The following is a 13,368-nucleotide window of genomic DNA, read 5'->3' on the forward strand; positions in this document are numbered from 1 at the left end:
GTATTATTAAAAGTATAGAATTTAAAACTACCGTTTTATTTAAAATTATCGTTATTGTCAATTTTATTAGTATTATTAATATCATTATTATTACCTTTGTTATTATACTAGTCCGGACCGGCCCACGCGTTGCGGCGGGGGTTTTCGGGCTGCGTATTCATATTTAACGCAACGTTGTGTATTTACAGAGGGGAACACGGCTTATGTGTTAAGCGCCATTTTAGATGTCGTTGTGTTAAGCGTTTTTTAAAAAGTATCCGTTTCGAACGTAGTTACTTTCGTTTTGTTCATAAAATTTATTCGAGTGTAACGGTTCTGTCGGAAAAAATTAACTCGCGGCGAACAGAATGATACGATCTGTCTCTGTGTTTAGCGTTTTTTTAAAAAGTGTCCGTTTCGCCTATAGTTAGTCCCGTTGGGTTCGTGAGATTTTTTCGAGTCGAACGGTGGTCTCGGAAAAACTTAACTTGCAACGAGCGAGAAGATAGGACCCGTTATAAATTCGGGTGGAATTCGTTTCTTTTATTTTAATAAAATTATATATTTACACTTTTTACCCCTGAAAAAGTGTAAACTTGAGGGGCAGTTGTGCAAATATAGTCGAAGTTGAGGGACCGTTTGTAATGTGAACGCATACTCAAAACGACAATAGGATATAACTGAAACGACGGAAGTCTACACCTTTTTTAATATATAGGTGTTAAAAATTATTATTATTATTAAGAATTATCCTTTTTATTAAGAATATAGTATTATTAAAAGTATAGAATTTAAAACTACCGTTTTATTTAAAATTATCGTTATTATCAATTTTATTAGTATTATTAATATCATTATCATTACCTTTGTTATTATATTAAACACTTTTAATAACATTATCTTTATTAATATTATCAATATTATTATCACAAAATAATACAACTTTTACTCATTATTATTATTATCAATATTATTTTATCAAATAAATATGTGATACAAATATATTTTTACCACACGTAATATAATTACATTAATAATACATACCACTATATGTTTATGATTTTGAGTGAATTATATAAATTTTATTACTCGAGATATATAAAAATATATTTTTATCATATATAAATTTTAATATAAATTTTATATGACTTGTATTATTTACTCTAATAAAATCTGATAAATATATTTAAATATATAAAATGACTATATATTAAACATGTATAGATTTTGAAAGCCATTTTGGGTCAAACTGATTTTTGTTAACTTTTGCATATCAGTCTCGAGCATTAGGATTGTGGTACACTATGACTCGACCTTAATTGTTAGACAGATATTGACCATTATATAAATATATATATATACTTAATATAGGTTCGTGAATCCGAGGCCAACCCTACACTTGTTCAATGACGTCATATGTATTTTTACTACGAAATACAGTATTGTGAGTTTCATTTGCTCTCTTTTTAAATGCTTTTGCAATATATATTTTTGGGACTGAGAATACATGCGCTGTTTTATAAATGTTTTACGAAATAGACACAAGTAATCGAAACTACATTCTATGGTTGGATTATCGAAATCGAATATGCCCCTTTTTAGTCTGGTAATCTAAGAATTAGGGAACAGACACCCTAATTGACATGAATCCTAAAGATAGATCTATCGGGCCCAACAAGCCCTATCCAAAGTACCGGATGCTTTAGTACTTCGAATTTATCATGTTCGAAGGGAAGCCCGGAATGATGGGGATATTCTATATGCATCTTGTTAAGGTCGGTTACCAGGTGTTCAATCCATATGAATGATTTTTATCTCTACGCAGTGCGAAATGCCTATATGAGATGATGTTTATGAGAAATGGAAATGAAAATCTTGTGGTCTATTAAATTAATGGAAATGATTGTTTATGATAAACTAATGAACTCACCAACCTTTTGGTTGATACTTGAAAGCATGTTTATTCTCAGGTATTAAAGAAATCTTTCGCTGTGCATTTGCTCATTTTAAAGATATTACTTGGAGTCATTCATGACATATTTCAAAAGACGTTGCATTCAAGTCGTTGAGTTCAATAAAGATTATTATTAAGAAAATGACAAATTAGGTCATTTATAGTTGGATATTATGAAATGGTCTGCATGCCTGTCAACTTTCAACTTTCGATGAAATGAAAGTTTGTCTTTTAAAAACGAATGCAATGTTTGTAAATGTATCATATAGAGGTCAAATACCTCGCAATGTAACCATATGTTATTGTATTCGTCCTTATGGATTAGGACGGGTCGCTTCAAGTGGTTAACTCATGTCACATGCTACGAACATGAGGGTAAATCCGTCTTTTATATTTACTTCCTCTTTTTACTTTTATGTTATCTTCCTTTTTTCCTTTTCTTTATCATAGTACGTCACCTACTTCCTCTTAACTTCACCTTCTCTTTCATCATCTATTCAGAATTCTGATCTCATTTTCTTACTCTTTTCTCTTTCATCTATCTGAATCTCAAACCCAAGATCAAGCATGTAACTAAACCATCTTCAAATTCCATAACAACCATCGCCGCCGCCGGAGGTCACATAACCCATAACCACCACCGTCGCCAAATGTCACAAAACCCATAACCACTGCCGCCGGAGGTCATCTTCAACAACAACCCGTTTTCACCTTCAATCGCAACCGGTCATCTTTTACCTGCAACCCGTCATCTTCACCCCTTCGTTTTTCACCTTCAATCGCAAACCACCACCAACAGATTTGGAAACAAACCGCCACCACCACCAAATCTGGAAACAACTGTCGCATTCAAAGGTTTCGGACTGCTATTCGTTATCAAGGTTTCGGGCTACTATTCAGATTCAAAGGTTGGAAGCACAAACCGGATTCAAAGGTTGGAAGCACAAATCTTAAGATAGAGGATGAAGATGAGAAGTAAAAAAGACATATATACCCTCACATGCGTTGCACGTGATCAGATTTAACGGCTAATTTAAACGTCCTTGAGAAATAAGGATGAAATCAGCAACGTTGAGATATCACGAGGATGAAATCCGTCAAAAAAAAACACATGGACTAAATCAGCATTTTGATACAAACCACATGGATTAAATCAGCAATTTTGTCATTTTAGAGACGAAAGATCTTATAAGGGCATTTTGTTCGTGAAAAGGTTACTTGCTTCAAGCTCTTATCCGTGAACTTGGTATGCGCAAATCTTCAACTCCTATCCTATGGTGTGACAATCTAGGTGCAACAACCAATCATGTATTTCATGCACGAACAAAGCATGTAGAAGCGGACTTTCACTTTGTTCGTGAAAAGGTTGTTCAAGGAGATTTACGAGTACAATGCATATAGATTGCGGATATCTTAAAAAGCCAATGGCTACTCATGGATTTCTATTTCTAAGATTCAACTTACATGCCGTTTCTCGCCATAAGTTTGTGAGGGCGTGTTAGATATAATATGTATTATGGTTAAACCCAATCATATAATAGGCTCTAGGGCTTAGCTTAATCTAGTCTATATGCACCCGATATAACATTGTTATACACAATAACACAATACAATTTCCTGTAATTATATTGAATAATTAACAAACTTCTGTTACTCATTTATTAAGTTAATTTTAAACCTATCCATCAGTAATCTAGAAATTCGAAGAGTGTACCTTTTTCTTAGTTCATAGTGTTTTAAGCAGTTTCAATATAACATTTAAGTTTATGTACATCATTTTCTTCACCTCAGCAAACTCTGATTACTACATTCATCTATATAGGTGCACAGTTTCCTGACTCAGACTCGTTCTTTCGACTTTAGGCATACAAGACTCCATAAAAGCACACGAGTAAATGGGTAACCATTAACGGGTAAGGTTTTTCATGTTTAGGCTACCTGAGTAACCTAGAAACCTCAAAACGTATCGTTGTAGAATATGACTTGCATTATTATTGATTTTCTGTAGGTCACTGTCTTTTTGGAGTGCTTATTGATCAAAAATAGATATAAAAAACTACTAAATAAAATCATAATATCAAAAGCTAAACTAGTAAACATACAAATATACATCACAAATCACAAATAATGATAATAAAACAAATAGATAAATTTAGATCCATTAACCAAACAAAAAATTTAGATCCATTAACCAAACAAAGCTTGCTTGTAAAACTCATCATTACATTCCTCAACTGTATAACTCTTGTTTACATAATCAACTCCTTCTCGTGCCATAACCCCTCCACTATTCCAATACCACGGCTTCACATAACTCGAATTCACGCTAGAATCGAGCTCGATAACCGAACCCCAATCTCGAGCCCCAAGTTTCGTTTCATTCAACCTTCGACGAATTAACAAATTTCCCACATCTTCCCTTCTCATTTCTGTAACACTTTTAAGTATCGTCATACTAAGAAGTAGCACGAAAACTGCATCTTCTTCTGGCAAGAACTCAACTGCTGACAGTTTCCAGTTCATAATCCCCGTTGCTCGCCCTTGCGGGTTTTCCTCAGTGTATCGGATAATTGTCACAAACCCTTCTTCATCTTGTTCGTTTTCGTCATTTTTGTAGTGCATATGTCGTCCTTTTAATAGCCGAATCTGTGTATCCATGGAGTTACTGGTTTTAAGATCGAAATTCATGTCTGTTGATATCGATAGTTCGTCTCCGGTTGAAAAGCTCCATGAAGATTTCCATCCTTGTGGTGGTTTTTTTGGTGTTGCAGTTGCTATCACTTTCTCTGTACTAGATCACATTTGAAAAGCATTATCATCAACAATTAACAATCATGTATATATAAAGATTAACTTTATCTAAATGTAAGTAGTTGCGTATTCTTTTCCTCGTATAATATGTTATTGACAGTTTGTACGGCTCATAAAATGAGTGAATAGTTACTAAGGTGTTGTCTGTTTTTTGTTATCTTTGTTTTTTTAAGATGTTTTTGTCATGCATATTAGCTTCGTTGGTAACTATCGTATTTTTTCGGGAGGTTGTCGCAAGAGATCTGAGAACCACGTATGTAGAGTAAATGTCGTCTAAAGGTCTGTATGCTAAATAAGAGGTCTGTATGTTGAACACTGAAAAATGTTCATTTTTATGAGACTTGCGGACAGAAGAATAAGACATTATTTTATCTTATGACTTTAAAAAAAACAGTCCGCAGAAAAAACGTCTGCAGACGCATAAGATTTGACCTAAGAAGATTGAGCGAAAAACAAACGACGCCTAACAGACTACTTTGTCAAGGATTGATATTGAAAGATAATACTTGGCATGAAAAAAATTAAGGAACAAGAAATATGAATTCGAGCTTCAAGAAACTAACCGGGTGCTTTACCAATGGAACCAGCGATATAAGACCACGAACCTTCTCGTATTTCCACACATCGATCTTCCCATTTTACAACGGCCGGCTTATTACTACCTCTTCTCCAAAACCCTCCTCCCACTCTGCCATCACAATCGAAAAAACAATATTATTAACCCCTACATTCAAAATCCAACCTATTAATCTTGATTATTACAAACATTACCTCATTCGTATAACGAAACATTCTCGTCCCGCATGATCAAGAACCGTACGAGACAACCACCGACCTTCTTGAGGGCGATACTGATTCATTTTCAAAACTACTTCCGACACCATGGCTCCCGAATCGTCAGTAACACGATCCGGCACCGATTTCAATAAATACGGCGCTTGTGCGGGTGGTGTTATCGAAACAAACACCCTCAATGTTTGACCAATCACTCCATCTAAACTTATCGACGGTGCTCTAAGTAACTCATTCCACATAAACGTTTTCGATTCCACTACCTTACTTCCTTTAACACAAACTCCCCCTTTTCGGCGTAGTTCGACCACTATTCCTTTTGTACCAAACTCGCAATAAAAATGAACTACGTTTCTCCACGAATCATTAAAACTAGACACGGGATTGTTTATTTTAAGGTCCCGGTGACATCTAAGTAACTGGAAACGTAAAAACTCTTTGGAAACATTCGTTTGTAGTGTCTTTATTGACTTCACTAATACCTTAACTTCAAGAAAAAATCTAGGCAACAATGTTCTGTACTTCACGTTAACATCAGTATCTGTTGCTTCCCAGTTGAATGGTGACTTTAGAGTTTCGATATCACTAAGTATCGGACAACCGGCTTTTTCGTATGGCTGATCAAATACTCTTTCCCAAAGCTTCTTCATTTTGTCCAAATCTTCATCTTTTACGAAGTGGCCAGACTCGATTATTTTATCCATGCTCTTATCCATTTCCTTCACATCGATGGCATACGCTGTTGGGTAGCTCTGGTTCATTAAACCACAATAGTTTCATTTTTAACCCGAGACTTAGAAAGCCATAGTGAGATATACTCAATAAAACTATATGTATTAGATGGGGTCTGGATGTGATATTGCAGATGGTAATCGCATATGTAGTACATAGAATGACCCCTTAATTAGTATATAATCAGATTCAGTTTTGTTGCTACTAATCCTGATCTAGCTATCCTAAATTCGTTATGGGGATAGGGATATAATGATTGCTACCAGCCTAAGGTTATGTGCAGCTTTGTATAACTGAGATGTGTCCGTGTATATCTAAGAACGTTAAAGGGTTAAAGAGTAGGTACATTTTTACCTTCAATATGCATTCGCAATACATAACGTATGTGTGACTAGTACCATGTATGTTACGGGTGGTTTTATCTTTCTGTTCAGACTACCAATGAAGGGTTGAACGTATGTGGCCTGACCGAGTTATTCAATGACCGTTTCAGACCCTTATCCTTGACCACGCTAAGATATGTTGCCATTGAGGTTTGAACCTATGACCTCTTGTGAGAAAATCAGGCCCCCAACCACTAGGTTAATATAAGATTTTATTTTATTTTATTTTTTTGGCGAAAAACGTAATATTATAAATAAAGAAAAATAGATCCAATGATCTAGGGCGTTACAAGGTTTGTTACAATTACGGATATGAATTTGTATGCCTTTACCCTAATATAAGATGGTTAGTAGCATGTATGTTACCCTCATTAATTGTTTTACCCCTAAATACTTAGATAACCAAAAGCTATTTCATCATATTCGTCATCTATGACTTTAAAATGTAATAACCATCAATCATTTCAATATGTAATCTTCAAACAAACCATAAAAAGCTAAAAATGGATGCAACTTTGGATACCTTATGGGTAATCCACATTAGTAGAATATCTAGCGTGGGTACAAAAGTTGAGCTGCTATCCGCATGTCTTTGCAACAAAAAGAGAAATCCCTTGTATCGGTTTTTCGCAGCGATCAAGTACACAAGTTCTAGAACATATGGTTTTGCGAATTTGGTGAAGAGACACCTTTGCTTCATTACCTCTTCCAAAAGATAATCATTTGGAAGAATCTTTTCATTTTGAATATCACCCGAATCGGATTCATTTTCAAACGATTCGGATGGGTATTTCTCAATCCAAATATCTTTACATCTTTCCATAGCATATTCTTTATTTTCTTGATTGAAAATACCCGGTTTTCCAATTAGTTTAAAAAATCTTGAATCACAATATTTCCTATAAGATACCTGAAACAGAGTTTTGATTACCATCTTTGCAGGTAATAACATTCCAATTCCTACAATCTAACCAGTTTGACTTTTGAGGTCAAACTACTGATTCTCAATTATCAAACTAATTTGAGATTCTAAAACCTATCATAAAAATGTTAACAAACCCATAAAGCTCTTGTTATCCTAATTACTAACTAATGATCAATTTTCAAATTTCAATTTTCAAGTTCAATTAAGTCAACTAAAGGTCAAGAATAAAAAAGTCAAACGTACCGGATTTAAAGTATGACAAAACCAAACCCATTCAATATCAATTGGAGGAAGAATCATTGGTGGCTTTCCAGATTCATTCATAAGATCAGCCATCAATGGCATCCATAGTTCATCATACCTAACATTTTTAAACCTAATTTTTGTTAGCAAATAAAAACTTACTGTATAATAAATAATAAAATAAAATATATACATACTTGCTACACTAAGTACTTACCTACGAATAGCTTCAAGAAGAACTGGAGTATGATGTAACCAATGAGATTCCGCCACGTGTCTCAACAACCCAATATTTTGTCCAGCAGCCGCCACTAGATCTAAGCTTACACGCATCAGCTCCTCCGACGACCCCGACGGCGATGGGTGGTCGGAACAAGACATGTTTTATTATTTCTTTATTTTCAAAACAGGGGAAAACCACAATGGTCGTTGTATGCAACCGAGTCAAGACATTCAATTCAGAATTTTAGATAGAATAATATTAGTAGTTAAGTACAGGATTTGTTAAGTAAAAAAGAAAACTAGGAAATAATGTGAGTGGGCATGTGAAGATGTTTTGTTTGTATAAATTGGAAAGTGGGTTGAAAGTGAAGATAGAGGTGACACGTGTCATTCACTTTTAAGGAAAGTGAGCTCGAGAAGTTACAATAATTCTCTCAACTACTATAATGATTCATGACTGTAGTAGTGTGAGAATGTGGATGTATATGATGCTTGCTTATGGAAAAGCAAGGTATCAATTATCAAACTTATTTGAACTGAATGGGAGATGATACTTTTACTTGTTTTCCTATAAGTTCATTTATTTATATTATACATTAATTATAGATTTACAATAATACAGTACAAATAGGTAAAGCTCTTGGTTCGGTTTTAGTTAGCGTTTGCTCTTTGTTTAATGATATGGTTTGTTTGCTGCTGTCGAGTCACACAGTGCTCTTGGTTTGTCTGTATCTTTGTTCGTCTTTTCATTTATTGATGAAAGACTTTGTTATAATGTTATTGTATTTTAGCCACAAAACAATATATATATATATATATATATATATATATATATATATATATATATATATATATATATATATATATATATATATATATATATATAGGTAAAGCTCAATAAAAGTGACTTTGTAAGAAAAAACCATGTGAAATTAATATCACCCTAATTGAATATGTTACTCGTGTGATTTTCACGGTGTTTTAAAGTGGATTGGATATGATATTTGATATTTGACAATTGATAATTGAATCTGAATGATAATGTATAATTTAGAGCTTGATTTGATTGAAGTAAAGGTTATATTTAGGTGATAAAACGTGTCTGACTATTAATTTGTTCACATATACGCGTCTTGCATTACTCAATATTTTAGCTAGGGATGCTGATGTTGATACTTGTTTTATTGTTTTACAAACTAGTGGACGAAATAAAAATATTTTTAAAAAGATAAGGTGTATTGAGTGTTCTAATTCTAATAGGAGTGAATTGCAAGTGAAATATAGCCGCCAACTTTTCTTTATATATATATATATATATATATATATATATATATATATATATATATATATATATATATATATATATATATATATATATATATATATATATTTATTTTTTTTTCCTTTTAAGAGTATTCGCTGGGGTCTGCTAATTAGATTAGCAATAATTTTTTCAAAATGAAATGAAAGTTTATTTTAAATCTATTTATAAGAGTAACAAATTATGTTTAGTTGTCGAGAAATTCTGCATTTTGTCAATGGTTTCGAAAATGTTGATAGTTCCTGGGGCTACGTGTGCTTTGGTGTCGGTCTTTCAGACGTTGTTTGTTCTTTACGGTTAGTTTGATGTTGCTATTTTGGTGCTTTGTTTCTTTTTTAGCTCTTTAGTTTGGTAGATTTTCTCATTTGTTACATGTTTCGTTATGTTTGTTTAGGCCGGTTGTTTTTGTCATAACTTTTTGCTTTATTTTCGTACTTGTCCTTTGTTTACTTTAGTAGAGTTTGAGTCTTCTCCTATATTATTTCAGACTTCTTTCGTTCTTTGATAAAAGCTTCGCTCGTTCTACATATGCTTCGTTTTTTTGTCAAAAAATGTTTTTTTTTTCATTTCTTTTCATTTCGAAAAACGAAATATAAAAGATAATAGATTCATATATCTAATTGAGTTACATAATGATTCAGATCTTAACACATCTAATTGACAACATTATCATAAACTACTTATTGAATAAGACACTGTAACAACCCTGCTTTTTCCGTCACTTCTGTTAATTGTCCGTTAGTTGATTTAACGGTGATTATTTGACTTTTTGTGTGTTTAAGTGTATTAAATGCATACGTGATCCTTGGAGGGCTATTTAAATTAATATGGGTTAATATTAATCGATAAATATATTCGGATAAAGGAATACGATAAAAACGTTACGGTTTGAAAAACTGTTTTTCGAGCAACGAAACGCTCGGGTTTATTGTAATAATTATTTTAATAATTATTAACTTTTCAAAAATATTTAATTCATTGGGTTTTTAATAAATTAAACGTTTGATTGCGTTTTAACGATCGATTTAGCGTTCCGGGCTTTCGGTACGTTTAAACGGCACTTGAAACGAGCCACGAACACACGCTTTTGCAAAACACGAGTCCGGGAACTCATCCCATGGGCCATTCGGCCGACCCCACTCCCCTCCCCACATATATTTTAATTTTGAACTTTATTGGGGGACTTGTTTGTAAATAGTGATAATTAAATCCTAGTATTTAAGACTTGTTTAACCTAATCTAATCAAACCCTCACACAAAAAGCTTCAGTCGATCCCTCCCCTCTCCCTCTCAACCGTTGACATCACCATCATCACCATACCTTCAATTTTTGACTTTTTGATTAAACCTCAAACACAAAGATTGCAATTCTCTTTGTTCTCTACGCATAGGTGTAATTTATTTGGCGATCAAAGGTATAATTTTACAAACCCTAGCTCTAAAAATTCTGATTTGATAAATTTTTATAGTTTATGTTGGTCAATTGCTCGATTCATCGCGTTTGTATGTATTGTTAGTCGTTAATTTGTTCGTATTGATTGTTGTATGAAAACCGAATTGTTTATTGATGATACTAATATGATGCACTTGATTTCTGTGAATGATTATTATTTAGGTGGAAAGAGGTCGAAAAATTAATAACGTTAGGCTCAAGAATCAATTGATTTCGTTATGGTATGCTCTAGATATGTTAAATCAAAGTTTTGTTGTGATCTTGCCATGAATCCGAATTTTCTGAGTTGTTTGCTTTGTGAATTGTGTTATAACATGTTAACCATTATATAGATGACTTAAAAACACTCAAGTTAGACTAGGATTTCATGCGATTTGGATTTGTATAAGTTCCGTTATGCTTAATTGAATGAACATGAAAAACTGATTTGCGCGGTAATTTAAAATAAATATTTAAGGCTATTTGAAGTGTGATTTTGTATTAGGTCTTTGCATGGAAAATTTACTTTTTGTAGATAAATTTTCATCTATGCCTTGCATCATTTGGATTTGTGAAGCTTGCGTAATGTGCGTGCGAACATAGTAACTTGTATGCTCTCCAAATCTGTAACGTATGCATCTTTTGCTCTATAAGTTGACTTGTGCATGCTTTGAGACCTTGGCCTTCTGGATAATGAATCTTTACATGTTATGTGATACATGTCTAGTTTATTGCAACCTCTGAAACTTGATACATTGTGCACACTAAGGCCATAGTTTTGGTAAATTCTGAATTGAGCTGAAACGGAATGTCCAACTTGATTGAATAAACTGTACCAATTGGCTAAACCAAAGTTGCTCATTTAGGATATGTGATAATTTGACTTATCCTTGAACCATGGCCACTGACCTTGCGTTACTTGCATGTCCCTAGCTCCGGTTATAGCCATTACGAGATTGATGCGCAGTCAGAAACTGATTTAATGAACAATAAATGTACCTTTTCTGAAACCTGACTTATAGACATCGTATGAGGCCCTGGCTGGACTTTTTGGAATCGATTTTGAGTCTACTTGTGATCTGGAGTTTTTCATACTACCATGTATTATGTGCTATGAGATAATATGCGTTGTTTGCAATATGTACATGAACGTTATGCATAACGATAATCTGTGATCGTGTATTTGACTAATTATGATCTGAAACGTGTTAGTTGACTTAGGCTTGACATGTTGACTAACATTTGACATGAACCTACTGATGTTGACTTTAGTTGACCACCTTGACCAAGTTTGACTTTTGGTTTGACTTTGGTTGACTTTGTTTGACTTGCATGAATTAGTTAACTTATACTTTGAAACGAGCCGAGTCGAGCAATAAGACAACTTACTCTATGAAACCACTATATTATAAGACATAAATAATGACCAACCTATATACGTATACTTAGGTTGCTTTACTCGGATATAAATTATACAAGTCATTTGCTTACGTTTGTTCAAGAGCTATCCAATGGTGAGTCTACAGTCTCGCTTTTTACATATTTTCAGGGATGAGAATACACGCTGATTACTTATACATATTTACAAATGCTTTTATGTTTGACACGAGTACTTATTATACATATTGAGTTTTGTTCACAAAGCCCCTAGCTTGAATACTTTTATTACCTTCGGGTAAGCATAATTTAGATGGACGGATCCGTTAGGTTAGACAAACCTCGCCCAAACAATATTAACTGTGGCGCATTTACTTTGAATATTAAATACACTCGAACAAGTGTATAACATTTTTATGGGGTAAAGGGAGTGTAGTGGGTTCTATACTCTAGTCATTGTTAGTATTCAGGTGCTCATGGATTATGTAACATTTTGCAACTTCGGGTTGTGCGTATTAAAATCTTGTAGTCAATGAAATTAAACTATTTTTCTGATAACTATTTTTTTCAGATACTGTTAACTTATAAAACTTGTAGATTCACCAACATTATTGTTGACCTTTTTTGCATGTTTGTATTCTCTGGTCCTTAAGAGGTATATGCTTCCGATGTGTTTGATGTTATGGTTTGGCCGAGGAGTCAGCATGTTTTTAATAAAGACAATTTCTACTTTCGCATTTAAAACTTTGCATATGTTTAATACTATTGGCTTGTGGTTACGATCACAATGGTATTCTTATTTTGGATTTACTGACTTGTGTTTTGAAAGTCAACTTTTTAACAAAATTAAATGCGATTGCTTTGAAACGTCTCATATAGAGGGCGTAACTGTTAACTATAGGACCTATGATTAACACGCCGTCAGATGGAAATTTGGCGGGGTGTTATACATTGTATCAGAGCTAATGGTTCGTAGTGAACTAGGATTTGCATTAGTGTGTCTAATTGAGTCATTGGAACACTTTAGCGAGTCTAGACTACGACCGGGACTTTGTGACTAGCACTTGGTGATTAACTAATCTGTTTTACTACCTGTTCTTGTACTGTTGAGATAGATATCGCAGGCTTCAGGAAACACAAGCAATTCAAGTGTAACACCCGAACCGGCACCTGCTCCGGCACCCGTTAATCTTGCAT

The 13,368-nt window shown here is 33.7% G+C and overlaps 1 protein-coding gene across 1 annotated transcript; it reads right to left on the reverse strand.

Moving 5' to 3' along the window:
* Positions 1-4,044: 4,044 nt before the first annotated feature.
* On the reverse strand, positions 4,045-8,290 carry LOC139872030 (glycine-rich domain-containing protein 1). Its single transcript, XM_071859816.1, has 6 exons — positions 8,037-8,290; positions 7,820-7,937; positions 7,175-7,561; positions 5,516-6,288; positions 5,308-5,432; positions 4,045-4,719 (listed from the first exon to the last, which is right to left on the reverse strand). The coding sequence occupies exons 1-6, from the start codon at positions 8,198-8,200 to the stop codon at positions 4,121-4,123; spliced, it is 2,166 nt and encodes a 721-aa protein (XP_071715917.1). The 5' UTR covers positions 8,201-8,290; the 3' UTR covers positions 4,045-4,120.
* Positions 8,291-13,368: the final 5,078 nt, after the last annotated feature.

This window comes from Rutidosis leptorrhynchoides, chromosome 10 (assembly GCF_046630445.1).
Source record: "Rutidosis leptorrhynchoides isolate AG116_Rl617_1_P2 chromosome 10, CSIRO_AGI_Rlap_v1, whole genome shotgun sequence".
NCBI lineage: Eukaryota > Viridiplantae > Streptophyta > Magnoliopsida > Asterales > Asteraceae > Rutidosis > Rutidosis leptorrhynchoides.

Bases quoted from the DNA above. Each gene is read 5' to 3' on its own strand.
- LOC139872030 (XM_071859816.1), bottom strand. From the start codon at position 8,200: ATGTCTTGTTCCGACCACCCATCGCCGTCGGGGTCGTCGGAGGAGCTG. The intron at 7,938-8,036 runs GTAAGTACTTAG...TAAAAATGTTAG, and splicing joins CTTCTTGAAGCTATTCGTAG to GTATGATGAACTATGGATGC. The intron at 7,562-7,819 runs GTACGTTTGACT...ACTCTGTTTCAG, and splicing joins TTTGTCATACTTTAAATCCG to GTATCTTATAGGAAATATTG.